We start from the raw sequence: 24,850 nt of genomic DNA, 5'->3' as shown, positions 1-24,850 counted from the left end.
TTTTATGTGAACGTACTCATACTACTTTTCATCGTACATCGAACTGTCAAAACAAACGTCTGACGCAAAGCTAAGCAAAAGTTTTATGTGAATTGGCCATAAAAAATGGATAATGAACCGAACTCCTCTCTTTGCTTGTTGAGCGAGCACATGATCTCGTGGTTTAATTTGGCAGCACTGAAAGTTCATGAGCTACTGAACAGATGACCAGTAAAACAACGAACCATGGATAAAATTATCCGAACTCTTTGATTTGAGAGAGCGCTGTCAAAGTCCACATTTTTTATAATATTTGACAATGGTGCCACTAGTGAAAGAAATACGTTTTGAGATTTTTTAATGTATTTCTTGGGTATTTTTTGGTTTCCATTTTACAGAAAAATATACATACTTAAAATTAGTTTAACAAGCTAGATATCCTATATGACTTCTAAATATATGTACGTGTATATTTTAATCACAAAAGATTTTCTAAATTAACGTTTAAAATTAATTTTAATAAAGTATTTGAATATTTCAAAACACTTTCAAGTTTTAAATAAACTAAACATAAACGTTACGGAAGTCAAAGTTTACATAACATTTGCTGGGAATTCTAGCCAAAATATGTATATACGTTGACAATTGGTACTGCTAAGCAAAAAAATACTCTGCGACAAAATACACGCTCTTCTTAAAATCAAAGCTATACTAAAACTCTTTAAATAAAGATTAGGAATATATAATATTTCGCATTTTATTTCTGCGGGATTTTTAGTGGTAGTTCATTGTTTTGGTTGTCATCTGTTCAGTAGCTCATGAACTCGTGGTTTTTCTTGGCAGCACTGAAAGTTCATGAACTCTCTCAGAAAGCAAAGAGAGGAGTTTCGGATCATTTTATCTATGCAACGAACTACCACTAAAAACCCCGCAGAAATAAATTTTGTTTAAAGAGATTGCACAATTGTTTTGCTTAGCAGTATCAAATGTGAACGCATAAATGTATATATTTTGGTTAGAATTCCCCGCAAATGTTATTTAAGCTTTGACTTCCGAAAAAATTTTCAAAGAGTATTTGTTTATTAAATACATAATTTGTACAGAAAAAGAAATAAGGTTCGTGTTTAGCTTATTTAAAATATGTGACTATAGTATATATTTGCATATTGGTATAAGGGCCTAATATATTCTTCTAAAACCAATGTAAATTCCGTGTACTCTTCTGTGCAATAAAACCGAAAAATACAATTTAAATAATTAAAAACCTCAAAACTAAATTATTTTCATAGTGGCACCGTTGACAAAGTTTATAAAAAAGGGCCCTTTGGCAGCGCTCTCTCTAATCAAAGTTTCGTACAAGAATGATAGACTACATTTTATTTTTATCATTCTTGAGTTTCGTATTATGTTATCCATGGGGTAAACATTTTTATTCGGTCAAAAGGTATCCTGGTCCAGGGTCATGGATAATATGACATAACACTCTTTGAATCGAGAGAGCCCTGTCAAAGTTCACATTTTTTATAACATTTGACAGTGGTGCCACTAAGGAAAGAAATAAGTTTTGAGATTTTTCAATGTATTTCTTGGATATTTTTCGATTTCCATTTTACAGAAAAATATACATAATTAAAATAACTTTAAAAAACAAGATATCATATATGAGGCCTAAATATATGTACACTTATATATTAATTACAAAGGATTTTCAAAATTAACTTTTAAGGCTCAATATAACAAAATATTTTAATATTTCAAAACACTTACATGTTTTAGATAACCTAAACAATAACCTTACTTTCTTTTTTATATACTTAATAAAGAAATATCTTCTGATAATTTATTCGGAAGTCAAAGTTCTTGGAACGCGGCTTTCTTGAATATTGGCTTGGCGCAATCTGTTACGGACAGTGTGCACTGAGGGGCCTTCTTGTCTTCTTTTATAAGCTGAGCGCGAATTTTAGGAACCGATTTTAAAGGATCGGAGTTGGAGATATCCAAAATTCTTTTTGTCTTTTTTTTTATGACCCGATTTTCTTTGTTTTATTAAACTTTTCGCCAATATATCGCTGCGTGTGCCCATCTTTATGCAAACTGATTATGGCTGAACGCTCCCCATTCGTTAATTGCTTAAGCTTTACCATTTTAGGTAATTTTTTTGGATTCACTGTTGAAAAGTCACATCCATATTTCAAAAAATTAAATTTCTAGTACCTTGAATGAATTTTTGCTATTTATTATCAAGTTTAATACAAAAACACCGTTTATAACACTTGATAACTTACTTTCTCCACGTTTTATAACTGTGCAGTCTATAAAGCAAAAAAGCCCAGAGCATTAAAAAAAAACGCTTTGATAACTTACTTTTTCTACCTACTGCACATACATATGTACATATACAAGTATATTTGTCTTATTTATGCTGTTTGGTACCCTGCACATTTTTCACTGAATTCAAAAAACACACATAAACATTTATTACGTTCAGAACGTGCGTAATGCATGTGACTTTGTTGCGATTTATTTATAATTACTAATAATAGAATATTGCATTGAATATTAGATTATACTTTTAAGTTTAAATTAATTTAATTAAAATATCTAGTTATATTTTTCAATAATGCTGCCTCTGTATGATTGGTTGCTTCATTTGACACCTGCCGTATTAAGAAAAATTTACTACAGGAAAATATTTACCTAGCTTACGAATTTTTTTCATAGTAACAAAGCATTTTGAGCCAGTAAGTTGAATTGCTTTTGATATCTTACTATCTTCGAGAATAATATCTTCTATTGAATTCAATTTACAAATGCTTTCACGTATGTGCATTGAATTTTTTTCGAGGAAAATGGAATTGCTCGTAATTCTTTCTGAATCAATGGAAATGATATCATCTTGATACTCTTCCTTAGTTTCTGCAACAGTGCATGAGTTAACGTTAAAAAGAGAATTCCTAATATCGATTTGAATGTCAGATGTAAGACATTTTTGACGAAATTCGTATTCCTGTGCCTCGGTTATACGATCCAGTGATTGGCTCTCCCGAACTCGACGCCGCCCTGTTCCGATCATAAATAATTCTGAATTTGAGCTGTCAAGAGAACAGTTATTTTTATTTTTCTGGTCTTTTGGAGTTTTCTTTTGTCGTTCAGTGTGCGAGTCTTTTCGCTTCTCATCGGTTTTATTATGCTAAATTAAAAAAAGTAATTAATATTATTAGTTAACGAAATATAATAAGGAAACAAAATTGTATACATATGTAGTTCGCTTTTCAGACATTTTTTTTTTACCTCTTTGCTAGATTTTTGATTATCCTTTTTTCCGCTTACGTTTGTATTACTGCCGGTAACCATTTGAGTTGATGGTATTTGGGACCCAGAGGGAGGGCACGATTGATCTTGTGAATCACTTGAATCATCGTGGGAATCACGTCGGTGCATGCGAAATCTTGTTGGAGTATCACCAACGAATTTATTTATCTTTTTCTTACTACGTGCTTTAGTATCATCGTCCGATGCTTCGGAGCTACTGCATGAGGGTGTTCGAATTTTGCTTAGCTTGCTACGACGATGTGTTAGTACTGGGTTTTTGTTACTCATAGATAAGGAATTTAATTTGCCTATTTCGAGGTCTTTTATTCCTCTTAAAGCATCTTCCATTATTGGTGGTTTAGCTGTTCTAAAATTTGATGAGTCCTTCTTCACACCTGTATCACATGCGACATGATTTTCTATTTGGTTAAGCTTATGTACTAAAGTAGCATCTACTGATTCGGTCATTTTTGGGCGATCATCTACTTGAATCATAGAATTGGACTTAGTCCGTTCTTGAACCACGCAATTCAAACGGCCATCAGATATTGATTCTCGTCGGGTAATAGCCACACGTAATTCGTTACCATCATTTGTATTTTCGTAGCCAGATTCGTCTTCGTCCTCTTCTCGGACAATGCTGCACTTTCTACTTCTTTTATCCTGAATTTACAGAAAAAAACACGTAAATTTTATAAGTTTTTAGTTTACAAAAGCATATTTAGTAAACTAACGGTTTTAGTTTCCGCTGCAGGTCGCGTCACCATATTTATCGGCATTATAATTTTATTTGAGTCCAAAGAATTTAGTTTGATGTCTGGTTGTTTTTCACGCTTCAAATCTGTAACGTTTGCCCTAAAAATTTTGAAATGAGTATATACGTCGATACAATAATTAATTTATTCAACGTACTTCGCCGTAACAACATCTGGTAAAAGGAGAGACGTTAGCTTTTTTGGTAATAGCTCTTCGCGACGTTTACGTAGCCTCAATTCTGCCAAGAGGAAATATGTTGCTGTGATGTGATTATATTGATTTTTATCCAGCGCCCTATACATTTTTTGATTATTTAAGTAGAATAGTATGAATGACGATAAATACTCACTGCAAAATTTCCTCTTTAGGAGCTATATTTCCGTTAATCATTTTTTGTATTATGAAAGCGTGGTCTTCATCACTAAGTTCTTGCCTACTTATCAATGGCAAACTATCCGTCGCATTAAAATCAGATATTTCACTTAACCAAGAATGTGCTGCAATCTGTTCAAGGGTAGCACGTTTTTTTGGGTCACGAACCAACATTGAACTAATTAACTGCTTACAATGTTGGGACACCTGTGGTGGGACCGTATACTTACAGTCCATAATCATCGTTAAAGTCTCTGAATCATTGGCTTTTTCAAAAGGTGGCTGACCACAAACAAGCATATAAAGTATTACTCCCAGTGACCATATATCTGTAAGAAATTTGGGAATTTTTAATTTACAAATTTTTATATTACAATATTTTAATGCTTACCAACAGCTGGCGCATCATAAGAGTCACCCAAAAGAATTTCTGGAGCAGAATACGCCAAACTGCCACAAAATGTTTCTAACTTTTGGCCAGGAGAAAATTTGTTGCTAAATCCAAAATCTGTTAATTTAACGACACCAATTTTTTCAAAAAATACAACGTTTTCTGGCTTCAGGTCTCTGTAAATGTAATATATAAAAAAAAAATTTATTAAGAAATTTACTGTATATTAATTACTACATATAGTACATATTCACTAATAATACATATAGCTAAATGTATATGTCTATGCACAGAATGGTTTATTAATACAAGCTATTCAGGCCCAAACACCTGAAGAACGAATTATATCAGTCAAGATAGCACCCGGAAAGCAAAAGAAAAATCGGGTACGCAGTTATAGCGCTCACAGCGAAATATATGCTACAATTATGCGGCAAATAACATTAAACTTTTTTGTAAAATATGTATTCCGTATGTATGGAATATATATTATATTATATTATTATACATTTTTAAACATCTAAAACATACATACAAAATCATTCACTCACCTGTGAACAACATGCAACTGATGACAATAAGTGATAGCTCGTAAAATTTGTTTAAAATATTTTTTAGCGAATTCTTCGCTAAGACCGCCCTCATGTTTCATTATATAATCATATAGGTCACCACCATCGCCCAACTCCAAAACTAAATAGAGTTTAGTTGGCGTGTCAATGACCTCATAGAGACGCACCACATTCGGATGTTGTACCAACTTCATACATCTAAACAAAATTCAACAAAATAAATATTTTATTATTTGACGAGTGCTATAGGTTATTTTCTGTTGTTTTTCGTATATATTACCTTACTTCTTGAAATAAATGGGCTTTGGATATTTCATCTAATTTAGTTTTATCTACTACTTTCACGGCAACCTTAGCACCAGTAAATACATGTCGGGCCAGTTTCACTACAGCAAAATGTCCGGAGCCTAGAGTTTCTTCTAAATCATATAATCCAGCTATTTTTCCATCGTAAGAACCACCGCTACAACTGGATATAGATTGAATTTGTGTCGCCGATGCACCGAAAGCCATATTCTCGTCAGAGTGCATGCCCGAATCCACCAATAAGCTTTGGTGCTATTGGTGTTTTTAATAGGCACAGTAAATTCGGATAAACTCTGCTCCGATTAAAAACGTATTTTCATTTAGATTATATAGAAATTTTAGTCATAACTTAGAAGATATCCTTTATATATTTGACGTTTGTTCTAATCAAATATATCTTTGGAGATTTTCCCCCAGAGAATCTGCCTCATTCCGTTTTAGAGAAGTGGAAACATCAATATACTTGTTCGGTTTCGATCAAATTAAACACATTTTAATGGAATTAAATTCTCTACGTCCTTTTAATAACTAAACTCACAATCTCCATGCACACTTGTGTAAAGTTAATTTATTAAATCACTTATAGAAATATTTCATCAATTCTTCTTTTGATCCAATATCTGTATGCGATGGGCTCTGGCTGTAGCAAATGCATTTTCTTGAAATGCTGCCACACCATCAGAATTATTGTGTGAAGTCTCCACTGTGTAGATATATCATAATTTCACGTTCAAAAACTTAACTTTAACGTGAATATACTTTAATTTAAATATTATATATATTTAACATAAATTGCAAAAAACAGGCCTCCAGTGCAGAAAGGAATTACCACGCGAAAGAAAATGTACAAAGTGTGTAATTTTTTGAATTTTTTGTAATAATTTATTTATATTAAAAGTTCAAAAAAATGGAATTATTGAAAAAATTGACTTCCTGCTTACGGATTTGTAATCCTCGCGGCAAAATAAGATGATTTAAAAAAAAATTATTTTCGGGGCCTCTTTCGTTGGGGGACCTAAACTAAACCTTTACCAAATTTTAATTTAATTGATTAAATTTCGGTATATACTTAAATAATTTTATATATAAAAGTCTTCGCTATGTAACATTGAAATGTGTAACCGAAATATTATTTTTTCATGGTCTGGTAATAATAACAATGTTTTAAAATGTGGTAACTTCGTGATGTTTAGAGTATCACTTGATTGCAGGAAGATTTGCGAAATTAAGCAGGAATTGTGCTTTAATTTCATGTCTTGTGTGGGAATTGGCAACTGATTTTTGTAATGGCACAGAAAAGGTATAAAATGTGTCCACACATTGGCAATGAGCACGTGCTGGAGATTAAAAAGCTTGAAAAGGTACCCAAGTATTAGCTGCTTTTCGTAATGTCATTCTATCTACTAACGGACCAAAATATTTGTTTTTTGGAGTAGGTAAAGTCATGTGCGGAGTGTGATTATTCCGGACCGAATCTATGGATCTGTCTTCAGAGGAATTGCTTACGTGTGGGATGCTCTGAACAAGCCAATGATCACAGCACTGAACATTTTCAGCTAGATAACTGCCATTGCCTACACATGAATATGTCATCACAACGTTTATGGTGCTATTTATGTGAACGAGAGGTGTTTATTGACGTGAAGCCAACATTGATAGAGGACCCATTTATTACAGCAATGAGGTCAACAGTCGCCTCGCAAAAATATGAAAAAGATAACAGTGATGGAAATGAAAGTGACGAAAATAACAAGGAAATGTCGGCATCCTCAACCGGATTGGTCGGGTTGCAAAACATCGCTAATACCTGTTACATGAACTCAGCGCTACAAGCGCTCAGTAACGTACAACCCATGACACATTACTTCCTCAACTGCAGTGATTTGGTTGAACACATTGTTGAGCAAAGTTCAAATCGGAATAAAGTTGGACTTGCTAAAAGTTATCAGCGGTTAATTCATGACATATGGAGCAGAAAGGGTATTGGAAAAGGTAAATATACCACAATTTTTTGAACTTGTTTATTAATGCAATATAGTTGAAATGTAGATTACATTGCACCTCGTGGAATATTATATGGAATTCGAAGTGTTCATCCAATGTTTCGTGGCTTTCAGCAGCATGATACCCAAGAGTTTTTGCGTTGTTTTATGGACCAATTACATGAAGAATTAAAAGAAAATAGCCCTGTTTTGCCAATAATGTCCTGTACCAAAACTCCAATGATAGAGATGAACAGCTCAGAAGGACCAGTAGATTCAGATTCTGTGTCTCAGTCAAGCTCCTTGTCAGATTCTGAGTATGAAACGTGTGATAGCAGCCTTTCCCAGCATTCTAATCAAGTCAAAGGACAGTTAAACACAAGTAGCGCAGATCGTAATCGAAGAACACGTAAAGCGCACAACAGTTCATCGCAGCCTCAAGCAGAAGTTCATTCAATTATAAGTGACGTATTTGATGGAAAATTACTCTCATCAGTACAATGCCTCACTTGTGATCGGGTTTCCACACGCGAAGAAACGTTTCAAGATCTTTCGTTACCTATTCCGAATCGAGACTATTTGAACATGCTCCATCAAACCCATAGCTTAAGCGCTCAAAGTCTTAATTCAATTGACACTTTGGCACCTAATAACACAGACGGATGGTTCACTTGGTTCTGGAAAGTTTTTCGATCATGGCTGTGGGGTCCTTCTGTAACGTTATATGACTGTATGTCAAGTTTTTTTAGTGCAGACGAACTCAAAGGAGACAATATGTATAGGTATTTATTTCCGGTAATATTTACTTGTAATATTTTTTAACGACAAAAATTATTATTACACAGTTGTGAAAAGTGCAATAAATTAAGAACTGGGATTAAATATTCACAAATTTTGGAGCTTCCGGAGGTGTTGTGCATTCACTTGAAGCGGTTCCGTCATGATTTGTCCTATAGTTCGAAAATATCGTCACCAGTTCATTTTCCTCTTGAAGGTTTTGATATGAAACCATATTTACATAAAGATTGTAAATCAGTAGTAACAGTGTACAATGTGGTTTCTGTGATTTGTCATCATGGTACCGTAGGGGGTGGTCATTATACATGTTTTGCCCGTAATCCTGTTACAGATCGTTGGTATCAATATGATGATCAGCATGTCATAGAAGTACAAGCCAGCACTGTTCAGAACTGTCAAGCATATGTTCTATTTTATCGGAAACATAATCCTCAAATGGATTTAATTAGAGCAAAGGCAAGTGAAATTTCTGCATTGAATCCAGTTCACACCGCAGAAATTCGATTTTATGTTGCACGTGAATGGCTCTCAAGATTTAGTACATTTGCGGAACCTGGACCAATCAATAATTGGACAATACTGTGTTTACACGGTGGCCTTTTAGAGTCTAAAATGGCTTTGTTGGATCAGATTGCGGTACCTTTATCTCAGCAATTGTGGGATTTTCTATATTCTACATTTGGTGGTGGGCCTGCTATAAACATGTTGTTTGAATGTGAAATTTGCAAACGAGCAGCTGAATCTCTGAAACGACGCCAAATTTATGAATTATGTGTATTTACGAAATTCACTGGTATGGATACCGAACATGATTGTGGCGCTATATATGCCATATCAATGCCTTGGCTGCGAAAATGGCAACAATTTGCTCGCGGGATTACTTATAAGGAACCGGGACCCATTTCTAATGCTAATATTGCCCTAACAGATGCTGTTCAGTCGTTACCAATTCGACAAGTGCGTCCAGGCTCGGACTATGCCCAGGTGAATGCTCTTCTGTGGCGTTTCTTCTATGGTATTTATGGAGGAGGGCCAGCAATAATGCTTCGAGGAGCGGTTACAGAAGAGGTTTGTAAACTTAGAAAAATAAAAAGGCTAAATTAAAAAACAATTTTTACTTTTAGATTGAAATTATTGACCAAGATGAACAGTTTGAATCTGACCATTTAGCAGACAAACTCGATTTTTCAGATACGGAAAGCAATATAGGAAATATGAATTCTGTTGATATGAATGAATTCGAAACAATGCAAGAAAATCTAGATAATAGAAGTTCGGATGACAGTACTCGCTCGCCAATATTGTCCGTTCATTATGGCAATTTTAAAGAAACCAAAAATACGAAACGCTTTGGAGGTAATAGTAAGAAGTTGCGCTCACCATTACTTCGAAATAGCCTACGAAGAAAGAACACAAAAAGTCGAAATGCCATTAAAAGTGCATTTGGACCTACAGGTAACAATATAATTTAAGACCACGGAATATCATTTAAGTTGCATATTATCAACAGGTAATTACAATTTTCGGAGAAACTTCGATAGCATAGAGAATGGTTCAGCGGAAAAAGTACACACACATTCCACTCAAGCAGTTCATATCGAACCCGACTTACCGCAAAGTGCATTTAATACAAATCAAAAGCAATCATTCCTATATGAAAATAAGCCTAGAAAAACAATTTCAAAGAGCACCTATGCCGAAAGCTTAGGAGCATATTCTGATGAAGTAGTAGCAGTGCATACTGGACATACAAAAAATAGATCGAAAAGTAAAGATGTCGTAACTCTTCAGAAATTTATTCAGTTTCCGGAATCCAGAGAGACCACCGAAACTGATATTTAATAAATCAGATTTTCAAAGTAGTCAATACAATTTTTGTAGAGTTACAATTCAAAGAGCACCTATGCCGAAAGCTTAGGAGCATATTCTGATGAAGTAGTAGCAGTGCATACTGGACATACAAAAAATAGATCGAAAAGTAAAGATGTCGTAACTTTTCAGAAATTTATTCAGTTTCCGGAATCCAGAGAGACCACCGAAACTGATATTTAATAAAATCAGATTTTCAAAGTAGTCAATACAATTTTTGTAGAGTTAATTCTGTTGGGCTATCCTCGTATGTATTTTTATATGCGTAAACTTTTTATTTTTACATTGTAAATTTCTCAATGTATGTAAGTACGTATATATCCATGATGAAATAAAATATAGGTTAACCATATTTAGTAGAAAGGTTGTATTTTGTAATTTAAAAATAAAAATAAAAAATTTCGGGTGTACCAACATATATAAAAATTAATTATACTAAATTATCTGTAACCATCTGAAACAGGCATAATCAAATAGTGTTTCATACTTAAAATTTTAAAGTTTGAAACATAGTTTTTAGATAACTGACAACAGGATACTTAATTCTGTACAAGTAATATTCATTATTCTGTGTTTTTGTAACAAAAATAAATGTAACATTTCCTGATAAGTAATTTCCTTTAGTAAAGAATAAAATATTTGTTAAGTTCTTGCTATACGCATATGTATTATCATAAAAGGTTTTCTAAATACTTAATTCTTCTACTTCTTTATAGAGTGTTGCCTCGAGACCCTATTTTGTTTGGAACAAACTTAAGGAATTGATATATTCTATAAATATTTATATGTATGTATATGTGTAAATTTGCTTTGTTTATATGTGTTTAGTCGTAACAACTACATTTGAACTGTTATTTTTTTCTCAATCATTTGCTAAGTCTTGATTCATCTTTAGTTTATTTCGTTGTTGTATATACATATGCAGTTCGATATAAAGGTATCGTTTAGGTAGAGGCTACTGTTTGCAACATTTTAATATATAGGTGAAGTAAAAAGTTCGTTCGGTTTTTATCTAAGAGATGGCGTTATTGTCCATAGTACAAGCGCTAAAAGTTTGTCTTTGACAGTTTTTCGATTGATTGACTCAGTACGTTGTGAGCGCTCGTCAAAGATGGGCACCGGCAAAGAGAAAATTCGCTATATTATACAATTTTTCTTCGACCAAGGCGAAAAAGCGGCCTGGAAGGTTTGCTGTGTGTTTGATGGGATTGGCAAGGAATCATCTACTACGAGCTGCTTCCCTATGGCTAAACGCTCAATTCGGCCCTCTACTGCCAACATCTGGACCGCTTGAAGGCAGCACTCATCCAGAAGAGGCCATCTTTGATCAACAGAGGCCGAATTGTGTTCCATCAGGACAACGCCAGGCCACACTCGTCTTTGGTGACGCGCCAGAAGCTCCGGGAGCTCGGATGGGAGGTCCTAATGCACAAACCTTATAGTCCGGACCTGGCACCAAGTGATTACCATCTTTTCCTGTAAATGGCGAACGCACTTAATGGTGAGAAGTTGGCTTCAAGAGAGGCCTGTAAAAATTGGCTCTCCGAGTTTTTTGCCAATAGGGACGCAGTCTTCTACGAGAGGGGTATTAAGAAGTTGGCATCTCGTTGGCAAGAAGTTTACGAACAAAACGGCGCATATTTGACTTAAATCGGACAAATGTACACAAAGTTTTCATCTTTTGAAAAATCAATAAAAAACCGAACGAACTTTTTACTTGATTCAATATTTGTTTAATTACATACAAAAATGTTAGTTTTTCTATACAGATCAGGAACTCACGCGAATTTAGCAAAACAACCATATAAGTTTTATAAAAAGACGGTATATTAACTATTTCCCACAATTCAATTAGTCAATCAATCGGGCGGAAGGATTTTACATTGATTTTTATACTCTCGCAACCTGTTGCTACAGAGTATAATAGTTTTGTTCACCTAACGGTTGTTTGTATTACCTAAAACTAATCGAGTTAGATATAGGGTTATATATATATAAATGATCAGGATGAAGAGACGAGTTGAAACCCGGGTGACTGTCTGTCCGTCCATCCGTCCGTCCGTCCGTCCGTGCAAGCTCTAACTTGAGTAAAAATTGAGATATCTTTATGAAACTTGGTAGACATGTTTCTTGGTACCATGAGACGGTTGGTATTGCAGATGGGCGTAATCGGACCACTGCCACGCCCACAAAACGCCATTAATCAAAAACAAATAACTTGCCATAACTAAGCTCCGCAATAAGATACAAGACTGTTATTTGGTACACAGGATCACATTAGGGAGGGGCATATGCAGTTAAAACTGTTTTTTAAAAAGTGGGCGTGGGCCCGCCTCTAATAGGTTTAATGTGCATATCTCCTAAACCGCTAATGCTATAATAACAAAATTCACTGGAAGCAAATTTTTTTAGAACCTCTACCTGCAGTGTGAAAATAGTTGAAATCGGGTGGCAACTCCGCCCACTCCCCATATTGCAGATGGGCGTAATCGGACCACTGCCACGCCCACAAAACGCCATTAATCAAAAACAAATAACTTGCCATAACTAAGCTCCGCAATAAGATACAAGACTGTTATTTGGTACACAGGATCACATTAGGAAGGGGCATATGCAGTTAAAACTTTTTTTTAAAAAGTGGGCGTGGTCCCGCCTCTAATAGGTTTAATGTGCATATCTCCTAAACCGCTAATGCTATAATAACAAAATTCACTGGAAGCAAATTTTTTTAGAACCTCTACCAGTGGTGAAAATAGTTGAAATCGGGTGGCAACTCCGCCCACTCCCCATATAACGGTACTGTTAAAAACTACTAAAAGCGCGATAAATCAAGCACTAAACACGCCAGAGACATTAAATTTTATCTCTGGGATGGTATGAGATGACTTTATAGGAATTGTGTTCAAAATTAGACAGTGGGCGTGGCACAGGCCACTTTTAGTTGAAAACCTATATCTTGGGATCTGCTTAACCGATTTCTACCAAATTCGGTGCATAACGTTCTTTTCATATTTCTATGCTATAGTGCGAAAATGGGCGAAATCGGACTACAACCACGCCTATTTCCCATATAACACCATTTTCAATTCCATCTGATTCTTTCACTTTCCACTATGCATATCAAGCAACAATGATTATATCGGGGTAAAACTTTGCGTGAATAATACGTTTAAAGTATGCCACCTTGTGACCAAAAATTGTCTAAATCGAACCAAAACTGTTCAAGCCCCTAAGTACTAAATATGTGGACCCCAGTGCCTATAGGTGACCTTCTACCGATAATATCAGCCAATCCACAAAAAATTTTCAAACGAGTATACCATTTGACTTTGCGAGAGTATAAAATGTTCGGTTACATCCGAACTTAGCCCTTCCTTACTTGTTTTTATTTTGATTTCTGATTTATATTGTTATTTTTATACCCTGAGCCGGTAAGTTTCCCACCAAGCTTGTAACATGCAGAAGGAGACATTTAAAATAAACGTAATTTTTCATTGAATATGGTTGGGTTGCTAGACTACACGTTTCTTACGTAAATTTTTTCGAATCGTTACGGGTAAAATAATTTTTTCTGTTTTTCGCAAGTTTTTCTTGTTTATGTGTACATATACGGTATATCACAAAAATAAGTATGCGCTATTAATTATGCGTAAAAAAGTCAAATTAATCGCAACATAAAAAGAAAACTTTTTGGCTTTTTTATAATAACAATTACTTATAATCGCCTTCTTGAGTATGATAGATCGATATCATTCACATTTTCCGTTATTAAGAGCCGTTGGATTTTCTGAGTAAAAACCAAAAATCGCGTCACATAAATATACCTATATGCAATGTACCATGTCAGTATGTTTTCGACTGGCACACAGTGTTCGTCCGCTTCCAATTCAATAAATAGTTATTTTTAGTTTAAGATATAAAGATTTCCACCGTAATTTAGTTTACATTTCGATCATGGCACCGCGTAGAAGAGAATTATCACATTATTCATACATATATTATAAGATAATATAATAAAACTATATAAAGAAAAACAGTCACGAGGCAAATTGAAAAAATAACAAATAAAAGTAGTTCTAATGTTCAAAAAATAATAGAAAAATATAATAAAGAGAGAAATACAAACAATAAGGAAAGATCTGGGCGGCCAAAAATATTTGATGCAAACGAGCGGCGTATAATAACACGCAAGACACAGGCGAACCCAAAATAGAGTGCCCCAAATGTGAGTACAGAAGTTGAAAATGAGGTTGGTAATATCTGCAATCCCCAAACTATTCGTCGAGTGCTGTATGATGCGGGCACGGAATATGACTGCCACGGTAAAAGATGGTGGTCGGTCGTGTAGGGGTGTATGGCAGCGTCTGGAGTAAGTAATCTTGTGTTCATTGAGCATACAATGAACAAATATGATTACCTTAACATTTTTAAATCAAATTTGAACGAAAGTGCCGCTAAATGGGGACTTGAAGAATCATTTGTCTTCCAACACGTCAATGATCCAAAACACACCGCCCGCATTGTTAAGCAATGGCTTCTTTACAAGACACCCAAACAATTAAATACACCATCCCAATCTCCAGATGTCAACCCTATCGAATATTTGTGGGCTTATTTAGAAAAAAATCAGAACATACCAAAAAACCAGCAAAGAATCTTTGAAAGCTGCGTTAACCGAAAAATGCAGCAAGATTCCACCTTCAGTGACCCAAAAACTTGTAAAGTCCGTGCCATCCAGGTTGAGTGCATATAAAAAATCCAAAGGCTATCCAAGGAAGTATTAACCGTCCATCAAAGTTCAAAAATAAACCCGTTTGAACTTTTATTTCGCAATTTATTCTCAGTGCATACATATTTTAGTTATTTACTTTAAAGCTAACGTTCTTTTCTGTAATTTGAAAAATGATTACTTTCTGTTTCTGTTTTTTGTTATTGCTTATAATAAAAATAATTGAAAACATGAAAAAAATTGGTTATTATGGCATTATTTCCCGTGACGAAACAGATAAACTTACTGCATTATATTACTATGTAATTTCAGCTTAACTTCCATAATGTTGACTTATCGAGTTTAAAGTGATTGAATATTCTAACAAAAATGCGTCTTATCTTTTTGTGTCATTGCCAGTTTTTTCAATAGGTATATCCGTAGAATTTTATGCTGCTTTAACAATCCAAAGCTTGCTTGTACAAAACTAAGTGGTATTAACATGTTTTTAGCCACCAACGTCTCTATTAGCAGGTCCACTTAAGACCGGAGCCGCCGTGTTTTTAGTGAATGTGTATGAGTTTTTAAAACACTTGATATTTCGATAATGTTTGTTTACCGCACAATTGATCGTTTTCCTAAACCTGCGGTTCGAACCAAGTCAGCCATAAAAACTTTTCACAAACGGAAAAGAAATATATAGACCAGATCAATGTCAAGATTTATTCGAGATGATCTCCACATAAAAGTCTACTATCGTTAAAGTTGTCATTTTCTGACACCACGCTTGAAGCAAATTAGGCTCAACAGATGCAAGCGGCTTCTTCAGTGGCCAGTAAGGTCAACGGACATGAAAGTGTTCTTTTTACAAAGGAAAAAATTTCAAGCGTTCAACGAGGTCAGCATTCAGCTGCTGTAATGTTTTGATAGGGAATCTCCTTTAAAGGCACTTCTGTGGAAAGAGGTATGAACTAAGGCAAACGTGTACCAGCAGGTGGGAAAACAGTTAAGAAATATTCTCTTCGATGGAGAGCATTGGAACTTCCAGCACAAGACAAAAAGCAATATTTCTAGTTTCATAGCTGCTGATGATTCGCCGTCTGGAAGGCCAGATTTTAATCCATTAGACAACAGTTTCCGGTCAAAGTTTGAGAACATGGCCTGTCGAATACACCATTTTCATTTTATAACGGCCTGAACTTGTAAGAGAATTTAGGTCGGACAAAGTAGGTCTTTGGATTTTTGCGTGTGAGCCAACTATTTCTGAGACGAATTCCTTTTGAGTTTTATTAGATTTATAGTATAGATTCTCCAAGTCCATCCGCTCGTTACCATAACGCCTTTAATTGGCGCCTCATAATTGTTGATTGGGTTTGGTTACACCTTAAATTAAGTTGGTTACCTTTTAGACACACATACATATGTATGTTACTTCAGTCAGTCAATAACAAATGGGATGCCCAACTCTTTCCAGTGTGAGAGCGCCTCAAAATGAGCGTTTTTTATAACATTTTCCTTTGTAGCCAGATGGGACCAAATAATAGTTTTTGGGAATTTAAATTAAAATACCGATCATTTATTAAGATTAAATATTATTATACATGTATCCGTTAAACATATGCAGAAACTTTTTATACTCTTTTTTTTTGTGATTTTGGGATTTTGTGATTTATTAAACAATTGATTTTTGAACTTTCAATACGTAATCAAAAGAATAAATGTATTAGCTCTCAATTAATAAATGTTTTTAAAAATTTTCAATTGAAAATCAATACCACTTAGCATGACATCACAAAAGATATTATCACATAAATTTCAATTTCGCGTTTTCTTTCATTTTCATTGTTTTCCAATTTTTGTTAGTGATCTTCAACTGCAGCACAAATCACTCTGTTTACATATTTTTCTGTATGATTTTAATCTGGCCGTCCCTCTTTTTCCAATTGCTAAACGTCAGACCTACTGAACTTTGACAGTTGCTTGAGTTCAGTAGGTTTTGACGTTTATCAATTGCGTTCTAATTTCCAGTGGGAGACGAGTTGGGCATCTCTGGTCAATAATATAACACATAAATGAGAACGGCTATGTGGCATTCCTGTTGGCGTTATCGACATTTATCGAAATTAAATCGGTATTCTCCATTTTAAAGCGACAATAACAACGACATAGTAACAGTCGTCCTTTGTCGTTGTAATAATTGAGAGCGAGATAGACACGAGCGCGATTGATTGAAGTGAATATGTATTGTAACGGATTTATAGATAAATCGACTACCTTTAACTCACTCTTGAGTTCGATCACTGGATCATTAAATTAAAGTCCCAATTTATTGGCTTTATACTTATCTTTATTGCTAATTCCAACAACTTAACGTTTTACTACTTTTATGTGGGATGTAGAGCCCGTTCGCCTCCACGCGGTGCATCCTGGGTAACGCTATATGACCTGCGGCCTTCACGGTCTTTTCTAGAACTCCTACGGATTTGACCTTTGAGCGACACGGACATAGCTTGGATTCTTAGATGGATCGGTTTGAACCCTGGGCTGGTGGTCGTGGTATTCTGTCACCTGAGTATGCAGGGGTGACACCCTGCAGAAATGGCCGATGGGCTAATGCCAAGGCCGCCTCCGTCCCGTTAAAACCATAGCAGCCCTCAGAGCACGTTCCCCTCCTGTTATCATTAAGTTGGTGTGGTAGGTGTTTGTTGAGATGACTCCTTCTTTGCGCTGGTCGGCTCTGAACGCACTGCCCCATAAAGCCGTTCGTCAACCCTCGCCTTGGCCTCGTAACTGAGATAACCTTGGGACCATTTATAGGCGACTACCTTTCCAGGAGACGGATAGCGGCTCTGAGTACATAACCAAGGACGAGGGAGGAAGCAGGTCGAAACCGACCTCTTCAAAAGTGGACAGTTCCCTGGGGGGGACATCCTCACCTATGGGGACGAAACCGTCCCCGCTAAAGGGTGAGAAGAAAAATTCCGGGGGTGTCTGGCTTACCGTCACTAGGGGCGGTAAGGCGGGGGGAGTGGGCAGGAATCTGCCCACTGACACCTTAGGCAGAGCAGAAGTGCGCCAGCACTAGCAGAGGAACCTCTGTTAAGTTCATGAGGGGCGCGGGGCCTTCAGCGAACACTAAGGGTTCCGGGGGAATCGCGACAGCTAAAAAGCTGAAGTCGGACCGTCGGCTGGCTGCCAAGATTTTGGAGCGCTATGATGGCAAGCAGGCTGACCAGAAATCTGATCTATTGCTTCATCTAGGACGGGACGAAGCCGACGTTGTCCAGGAACCGTGGCTGAGCAGCAACGGTATCTCTGGTTTAAGGACAAAAAGCCACAAGCTCCTGGCGGCTAACAGCACAGGTAGAACCAGAACCTGCTTGTTGATCAGAAACGATCTTAACGTGTTTCTTTTGCCTAATTTCAGCAACGAAGATGCGTCACTGCTAGACTGGAGGACAGTGCTGCAGAACTCTGGCTTGTCTCAGCCTACATGCCGCAAGCCGACGAGGTGGAACCACCTCCGTACCTGCTGAAAAGGGCTCTGGCAGAGGCCAGGCGCAAAGGCAAAGGCACATTGTCTGGAGGAGCTCGGATATCAACGCAAGAGGTGAGTCACTTTTTGATTTTATTTGTAGTGTAGATCTTTCTATATGTAATAGGGGGAACAGTCCTACCTATGTGACTGCTAGCAGGGCGGAAGTCCTTGACGATACGCTAGCCTCTAGGGAAATTGCTCCCTTGATTTCGGAATGGAGGGTTCTAGATGACTGCAGAAAGCTTCGATCAGCTCTTCCAACCCCACCCGATAGGGATTCGATCCTATCTGCGGATGCGGTCGATGAGCTCGTCGAGGTTTTCAGCTCTGTTAGTAGAACTACTCTTGACAGCTCCTGTCCTCTGAGAATTTAGAAAATCAAAGGGAAACCCCCTTGGTGGACTTCGGAGCTAACGGAAATCAGATCTTCGAGCAGAAGACTTTTCAACAAAGCCCGTAAAAGTGGCTCTAGTTACGACTAGGCGTTGTACAAAGCCGGACTGGCCATTTACAAGTCCGAGTTGAAGAAAGCCAAGAGGGCTCCGTGGAGAGCCTTGTGCGGTAGTGTGGAGGGCTGCCATGAGTCCTCACGGTTCAGGCGCATTCTTGCAAAAAATCCTGCTCCAGTGGGGTATCTAAGAAATGTAAATAGCAGTTGGACAACGAGCAGCGAGGAGTCGTTGAAGCTACTCCTGGATGCTCATTTCCCACTAAATCACTCTGCTGAAGAAGTGCCACTGGGGGAGCTGCAGGAGGGCTGTACAGCCTTCCTGGACCTTCTGGACGATCGTCACCTTACCTGGGCATTGAAATCCTTCAAACCTTTTAAGTCTCCGGGGCCCGATGGCATTATTCCAGCGCAACTACAATGTATGGCGAAGATGTCTTGCAGCTGGCTGGCCCCATCTACGCGAACTGTGTTAGACTGGGCCATGTCCCGAAGGTCTGGAGACAGGTTATGGTTACCTTTATTCCGAAGGCCGGCAAAAGCTCTCACGTCGGTGCAAAAGATTTCAGACCCATCAGCCTATCCTCGTTTCTGTTGAAAACGCTGGAGAGACTTATGGATCTGTACATTAGATGCAGAATACCGAGGGGTAAACTGTTACGGGCGCAGCATGCCTATATCAAAGGCAGGTCGATCGACACTACTTTGCATGATGTAGTGTCATGGCTGGAGATAGCTCTCAAGCACAAGGAACTTACTGTGGGCACCTTTCTCGACATCGAGGGGGCCTTCAATAACGTGCGACCAGAGACAGTGGTTAAAGCCCTCGAAAAGTTAGAGGTGGAATCGAACTGTCGCAGCGGTGTGGGGTGGTACCAAGACAACCAGAAAAGTGAATAGGGGAACTCCGCAGGGGGGGTACTCTCCCCACTGCTCTGGAGATTGGTGGTAAACGACCTACTTATAGAACTCGAGGCGCAAGGCTTTCGGGTGACAGCCTATGCTGATGATGTGGTTCTTATGGTGAAGGGAAAATTCCTGAATACCGTCTACGAGCTCACTGAGGGGTACCTGAACGTGGTATCTAGCTGGGCGAATAGAAGCGGCCTAGCCGTCAACCTAAGTAAAACCGAAATGGTTTTATTTACTAGGAGGTATAACATCCCAAATGTGCCTGTCCCCTCCTTCGGGGGTTCACTTCTTCAACCTGTTGATAAAGTGAAATACCTAGGGCTTATCCTCGATAGAAAACTTTCCTGGAGGCCAAACATTGAGGAGAGAGTTAAGAAGGCATCGGTCGCCTTATACTCCTCAAAAGGGGCTATAGGGAAAAGGCGGGGACTCTCACCTAAGGTGGTTTTCTGGATCTACGAAACCGTAGTTACAGGAGAGCTACAATAGCTCTTAATGCTATTTTAAACATAGCACCTGTGAACATTGCCGGTAAGTGCATTGCTGCGAAGTGTGCTCTAAGGCTCAGGGAAGCTGGGCTTATGAAGAGGTCCGAACTAGGACACTCCGAAATTCTTTCCTCCTTCAGCTGCATTCCGGAAAATTTAGATCACTGCGTCACTGAGGCCACTCGAGGCGGCTCCTTCTCCGCTCATATTCCAACGAGGGACATGTGGATGGGAAGAATCCGCTGGAGAAGAGGCGCGGTGAGCAATTCCCACAACAGCCGGTTCTGCGGTACCGGAATTGACCCGGAACCCTGTTTGGATCGGTGAGTTTTTGATTAAGTTTGTCGTCATTGGAGCAATGCCTAGCAGCAGGGTTGCACCGTATCCTCCTGACCCGTGCTGGCATCGAGTCCAACCCGGGCCCCGAGGAATTTTACTGCTGCGCTTGCGCTAAAAGGCTCTATCCAAACTCCACCTCGGTTAGGTGCAACACATGCAATGGATGGAGCCATCTTAAGACCTGTTCAGGCCTTAAGACACATAGGGAGTGGACCACAAGTTACGTGGCCCCATGCTGTCAACGCAATAATGCGACATCTGCCTCAACGGCTGTGCAACCTGCACCATGTTCGCGCACTGCGCTGCCACTCCAGTCGAGTGGCCAAGATAGGACCTCCACGGCCCTAACGAGCTTACACAGACAGCATGACTCCCAGTCTGACCAACCTCCCCCCCAACCTTCATCCAGCTCCAATCCTCGTGCGAGAACCACCCAGCAACTCCTGGTTCCTCGCACAGTCTGTTCCGTGTGTAAGACCATAATACGCCGGAATGTCACATCAGTCAAGTGCCATTCTTGCACTGGCTGGTGTCACTTTCTGTCGTGTTCTGGTCTGCGCACCACACGAGAGTGGAGTGCGTCGTACGTTGCCCCATGCTGTAGGAGTCTGCCCCCGCAATCATATACAGTGGCGTCGCCAATCAACACCACAGTGCGACAACCGCCCATGCGGATAGTACAGCTGCAATAACCACCACCTACACGCACCCCACTCACCCCTAGGATCACGACTGGACACCCGCGACAAACGACTCTTACGATTCAACTGCAACGGACTCCAGAGTAAGATCGAGGAGATAGTTGCATTCATGAGCCGGGAGCGCGTAACGATAGCTGCGGTCCAAGAAACCAAGTTAAACAGCCGCTCAGATCTTCTGAGTTGTGCAGGTTTCAACGTTTTACGTAAGGATCGCGAGCGAGATAATGGTGGAGGCCTAGCCTTCATATTGCACAACACCGTGCAGTATCGTCTTATCGATGTTGACATCGACCGTAGGGACACTACCCTAGAATGTCAGGGTATAGCTGTCCGGTCAGGCGATGTCGAGCTCGAAATATTTAATATATACATCCCCCCAGTTAGATGTTGCCCAACAGGATATCACCCGAACATAGATGCGCTACTTTGTGGTGAAAACCGTTTGGTGCTAGGCGACTTTAACGCGCATCACGATCTTTGGCATTCCTGCCTGTCAAACGATCGTAGGGGGATGGAGCTGGCGGAACAGATAGACGATTCGACATTCTGCACAATGAATGACGAAGCCCCCACCAGAATTATGGGCACCTGTAATAGCTCGCCAGATATTACTATCGCTAGCGGTGGTCTGATAAATAGTATAACCTGGCGACCTATGCTTACTCTCGATCGAGAAACCTCCTGACTTTATTTCTGTGGACAATTGTACTTATATTAACTTTAACAAAGCTAATGGGTCGGCTTCACAGAATTTACTGAGAGCACCTTCAACGCACTATCCATTCCTACGGACGTCATCGTTGGCGAGCGTCAATTCCGCAAGGTGATCGCTGCTGCTACTGCTCGCTTCATACCGGCTGGAAGAATCGCGGAACTCCGCCCTAATTTCCCAGCCGAAGCAGCTGTATTAGCAAACGAGCGCGACAGCTTACGCCATGCCGATCCCTGTGATCCCCGAATAAGGGATCTCAATTTGGAGATTGGGCAAATGGTAAATCATCATAAGCGGACAAAATGGATAGAGCACCTGAAGTCCAGCAACCTCTCCACCGGTGTGAGTAAGCTTTGGGCTACTGTCAAGGCCCTGTCAAATCCGAGAAGACATGACGATCGGGTTGAAATTCAATTCGATGGTCATGCCTCCTCGGACCCGAAGAAGTGCGCGAGCTATTTCAGCCGACAATTTACACTGCACCCTTCGACTGACAAGGCCAAACGATGTGTTACCCGACGGCTGCGCAAAATGCCAAAAGACTGCGCACCACTTACTTTCACCGATTAGGAAGGTTCAGAGTGTCATCAAAAAGGCGAAATCGTCTAAATCCATTGGCCCTGACGGAATAAGCATGCTGATGCTAACACACCTAGGCCCAACGGGAGTAAATTATCTCACCAAGGTCCTCAACCTGTCGATATCCACTCTTCAAATACCCGATGTGTGGAAAGTCGGAAGAGTGGTCCCACCTGGGAAACCCGCCAACAAAGGGGAGTCTTATCGCCCGATAACTCTCCTTTCCCCAGTAGTGAAGACACTTGAGGCCTTGTTACTCCCATCATTCACCCACCACCTGAGCCTAGCAGACCATCAGCATGGCTTCCGTAAAATTCACAGTACCACCACAGCACTTAGCGTCATAAACGCCCAGATAGTTCATGGCCTGAACCAGAAGCCACCCTGCGAGAGGACGATCCTCGTAGCGTTGGACTTGTCGAAAGCTTTTGACACAGTCAATCACACAACGCTACTTGAGGACCTAGAACAATCAACGCTCCCTCCAGGGCTGAAGCGGTGGCCTATGAACTACCTGAGCGGTCGGCATTCATCCGTACTGTTTCGAGGTCAAAACTCCAAACTTAGGAAAATTAAACAGGATGTTCCGCAGGGCGGTGTCCTCTCCCCACTACTGCTTAATTTTTATATTTCGAAACTCCCCCAGCCACCAGCGGGAATTTCAGTGACCTCGTACGCTGATGACTGTACGATATTGACGTCGGGAAATGGAATCGATGGCATGTGTTCAAAAGTAAACAGCTACCTCTCCGATCTTTCTCGCTTCTTCTCTGCAAGGAGCCTAACACTCTCTTCCACTAAATCCACAGCGACCATCTTCACAAATTAGACGAAGGAGTACAGACTGGACCTGAATATTTCAGTCGATGGCACAAAAATTCCGACAGTAAATAATCCTAAAATTTTAGGCGTTACTTTGGACAGTCTGTGCTCTTTCACTCCTCACACGACTGCGATAACTGCCAAAGTACAGAGCCGCAACAAAATCCTCAAGTCGCTTGCCGGCAGCTCTTGGGGAAAAGACAAAGAAACGTTGTTGGCAACATATACCACCCATAGCAGACACAGAGCTCGAGTTGCCTCGCGAAACCAGAGTGACCCTCGTGCAACTTCGTTCTGGATATTGTAGCAGGTTAAACACACACATGTCCTGCGTGCAATGAGTATCCGCATGACACTAACCACCTCTTTGCATGCCCAACAAACCCCACCCATCTAACACCCTCCTCCCTATGGTCCGACCCCGTCAAAACAGCTCGTTTCCTGGGCCTCCCGTTAGATGACCTCGACGACAACGAATCTGGAATTTATCACCCAAACGGGGACTAGGTAACCGTTACAACAACAACAACAGGCGCGGTGAGCTTTTTCACGGATGGATCAAGGCTAGGAGGGAAGGTTGGAGGGGGGGGGGGGGGGTTTTCTGCAAGGACCTCTCCGTCAATCCTAGCTTCAGGCTACCGGACCACTGTAGTGTTTTTCAGGCGGAAGTGGCTGCTATCAAGGTTGCGGTAGAAGTACTGGTGCGTAGTCCAGACTCGTTTGTAGAAGTGAGCGTCCATTCCGATAGTAGGGCGGCAATACTAGATTTGAGTGCGCGAACCGTGCAATCAAAGCTAGTCAAGGAGTGTCTGTCCCCACTAGAGATAGCATCTGGCTATTTCAACATCAGGCTCGTTTGGGTGCCTGGTCACAGCGAAAACGCTGGTAACTGCAAAGCAGATGAGCTAGCCAGGGAGGCACCCTTGCCCCGCTCACATCGGAATGGGATCGAGTTGGTTGTCCGCTAACGTCTTGCATTCTGGCTCTGGACCAATGGACCTCGCATGCGCTCAGCAGACGCTGGTCAACGACCAACTCCTGTGCAACCGCGAGATCCTTCCGGAAAAAAATGGAGCGCAGGAGGTCGGGGGAACTTCTCACCCTGAGCAAAGTGCATCTCGCCGCTATGGTAGGAGTTCTCACTGAACACTGTCCAATGGGCGCTCATGCGGTATGGCTTAGAGTACTACCCGATGCTAGTTGCCAAAGCTGTATGGAGGAGGGCGAGGTGGAAATATCCCGGCACTTTCTCCTCCAATGTCCGGC

General features: G+C 39.6%; 2 protein-coding genes and 1 long non-coding RNA gene across 3 annotated transcripts; 1 reads left to right on the top strand and 2 right to left on the bottom strand.

Moving 5' to 3' along the window:
- Positions 1-2,453: 2,453 nt before the first annotated feature.
- On the bottom strand, positions 2,454-6,342 carry Snrk (SNF related kinase). Its single transcript, XM_014235292.3, has 8 exons — positions 5,663-6,342; positions 5,362-5,580; positions 4,811-4,986; positions 4,397-4,748; positions 4,204-4,341; positions 4,026-4,146; positions 3,271-3,954; positions 2,454-3,169 (listed from the first exon to the last, which is right to left on the bottom strand). Exons 1-8 carry the CDS (start codon positions 5,911-5,913, stop codon positions 2,645-2,647), a joined length of 2,466 nt encoding a protein of 821 aa, XP_014090767.1. The 5' UTR covers positions 5,914-6,342; the 3' UTR covers positions 2,454-2,644.
- A 516-nt stretch (positions 6,343-6,858) lies between these two features.
- Usp20-33 (Ubiquitin specific protease 20/33) lies at positions 6,859-10,995 on the top strand. The gene is made up of 6 exons (XM_014235289.3): positions 6,859-7,049; positions 7,125-7,680; positions 7,738-8,452; positions 8,516-9,536; positions 9,593-9,923; positions 9,979-10,995. The coding sequence occupies exons 1-6, from the start codon at positions 6,975-6,977 to the stop codon at positions 10,308-10,310; spliced, it is 3,030 nt and encodes a 1,009-aa protein (XP_014090764.2). The 5' UTR covers positions 6,859-6,974; the 3' UTR covers positions 10,311-10,995.
- A 4,053-nt stretch (positions 10,996-15,048) lies between these two features.
- LOC138857040 (uncharacterized) lies at positions 15,049-16,506 on the bottom strand. The gene is made up of 2 exons (XR_011396035.1): positions 15,353-16,506; positions 15,049-15,225 (listed from the first exon to the last, which is right to left on the bottom strand). It is a non-coding gene; the product is annotated as an uncharacterized lncRNA (long non-coding RNA).
- Positions 16,507-24,850: the final 8,344 nt, after the last annotated feature.

Source organism: Bactrocera oleae, chromosome 4 (genome assembly GCF_042242935.1).
Source record: "Bactrocera oleae isolate idBacOlea1 chromosome 4, idBacOlea1, whole genome shotgun sequence".
Taxonomy (NCBI): Eukaryota; Metazoa; Arthropoda; class Insecta; order Diptera; family Tephritidae; genus Bactrocera; species Bactrocera oleae.
This window is presented reverse-complemented; position numbering and strand designations above follow the sequence as displayed.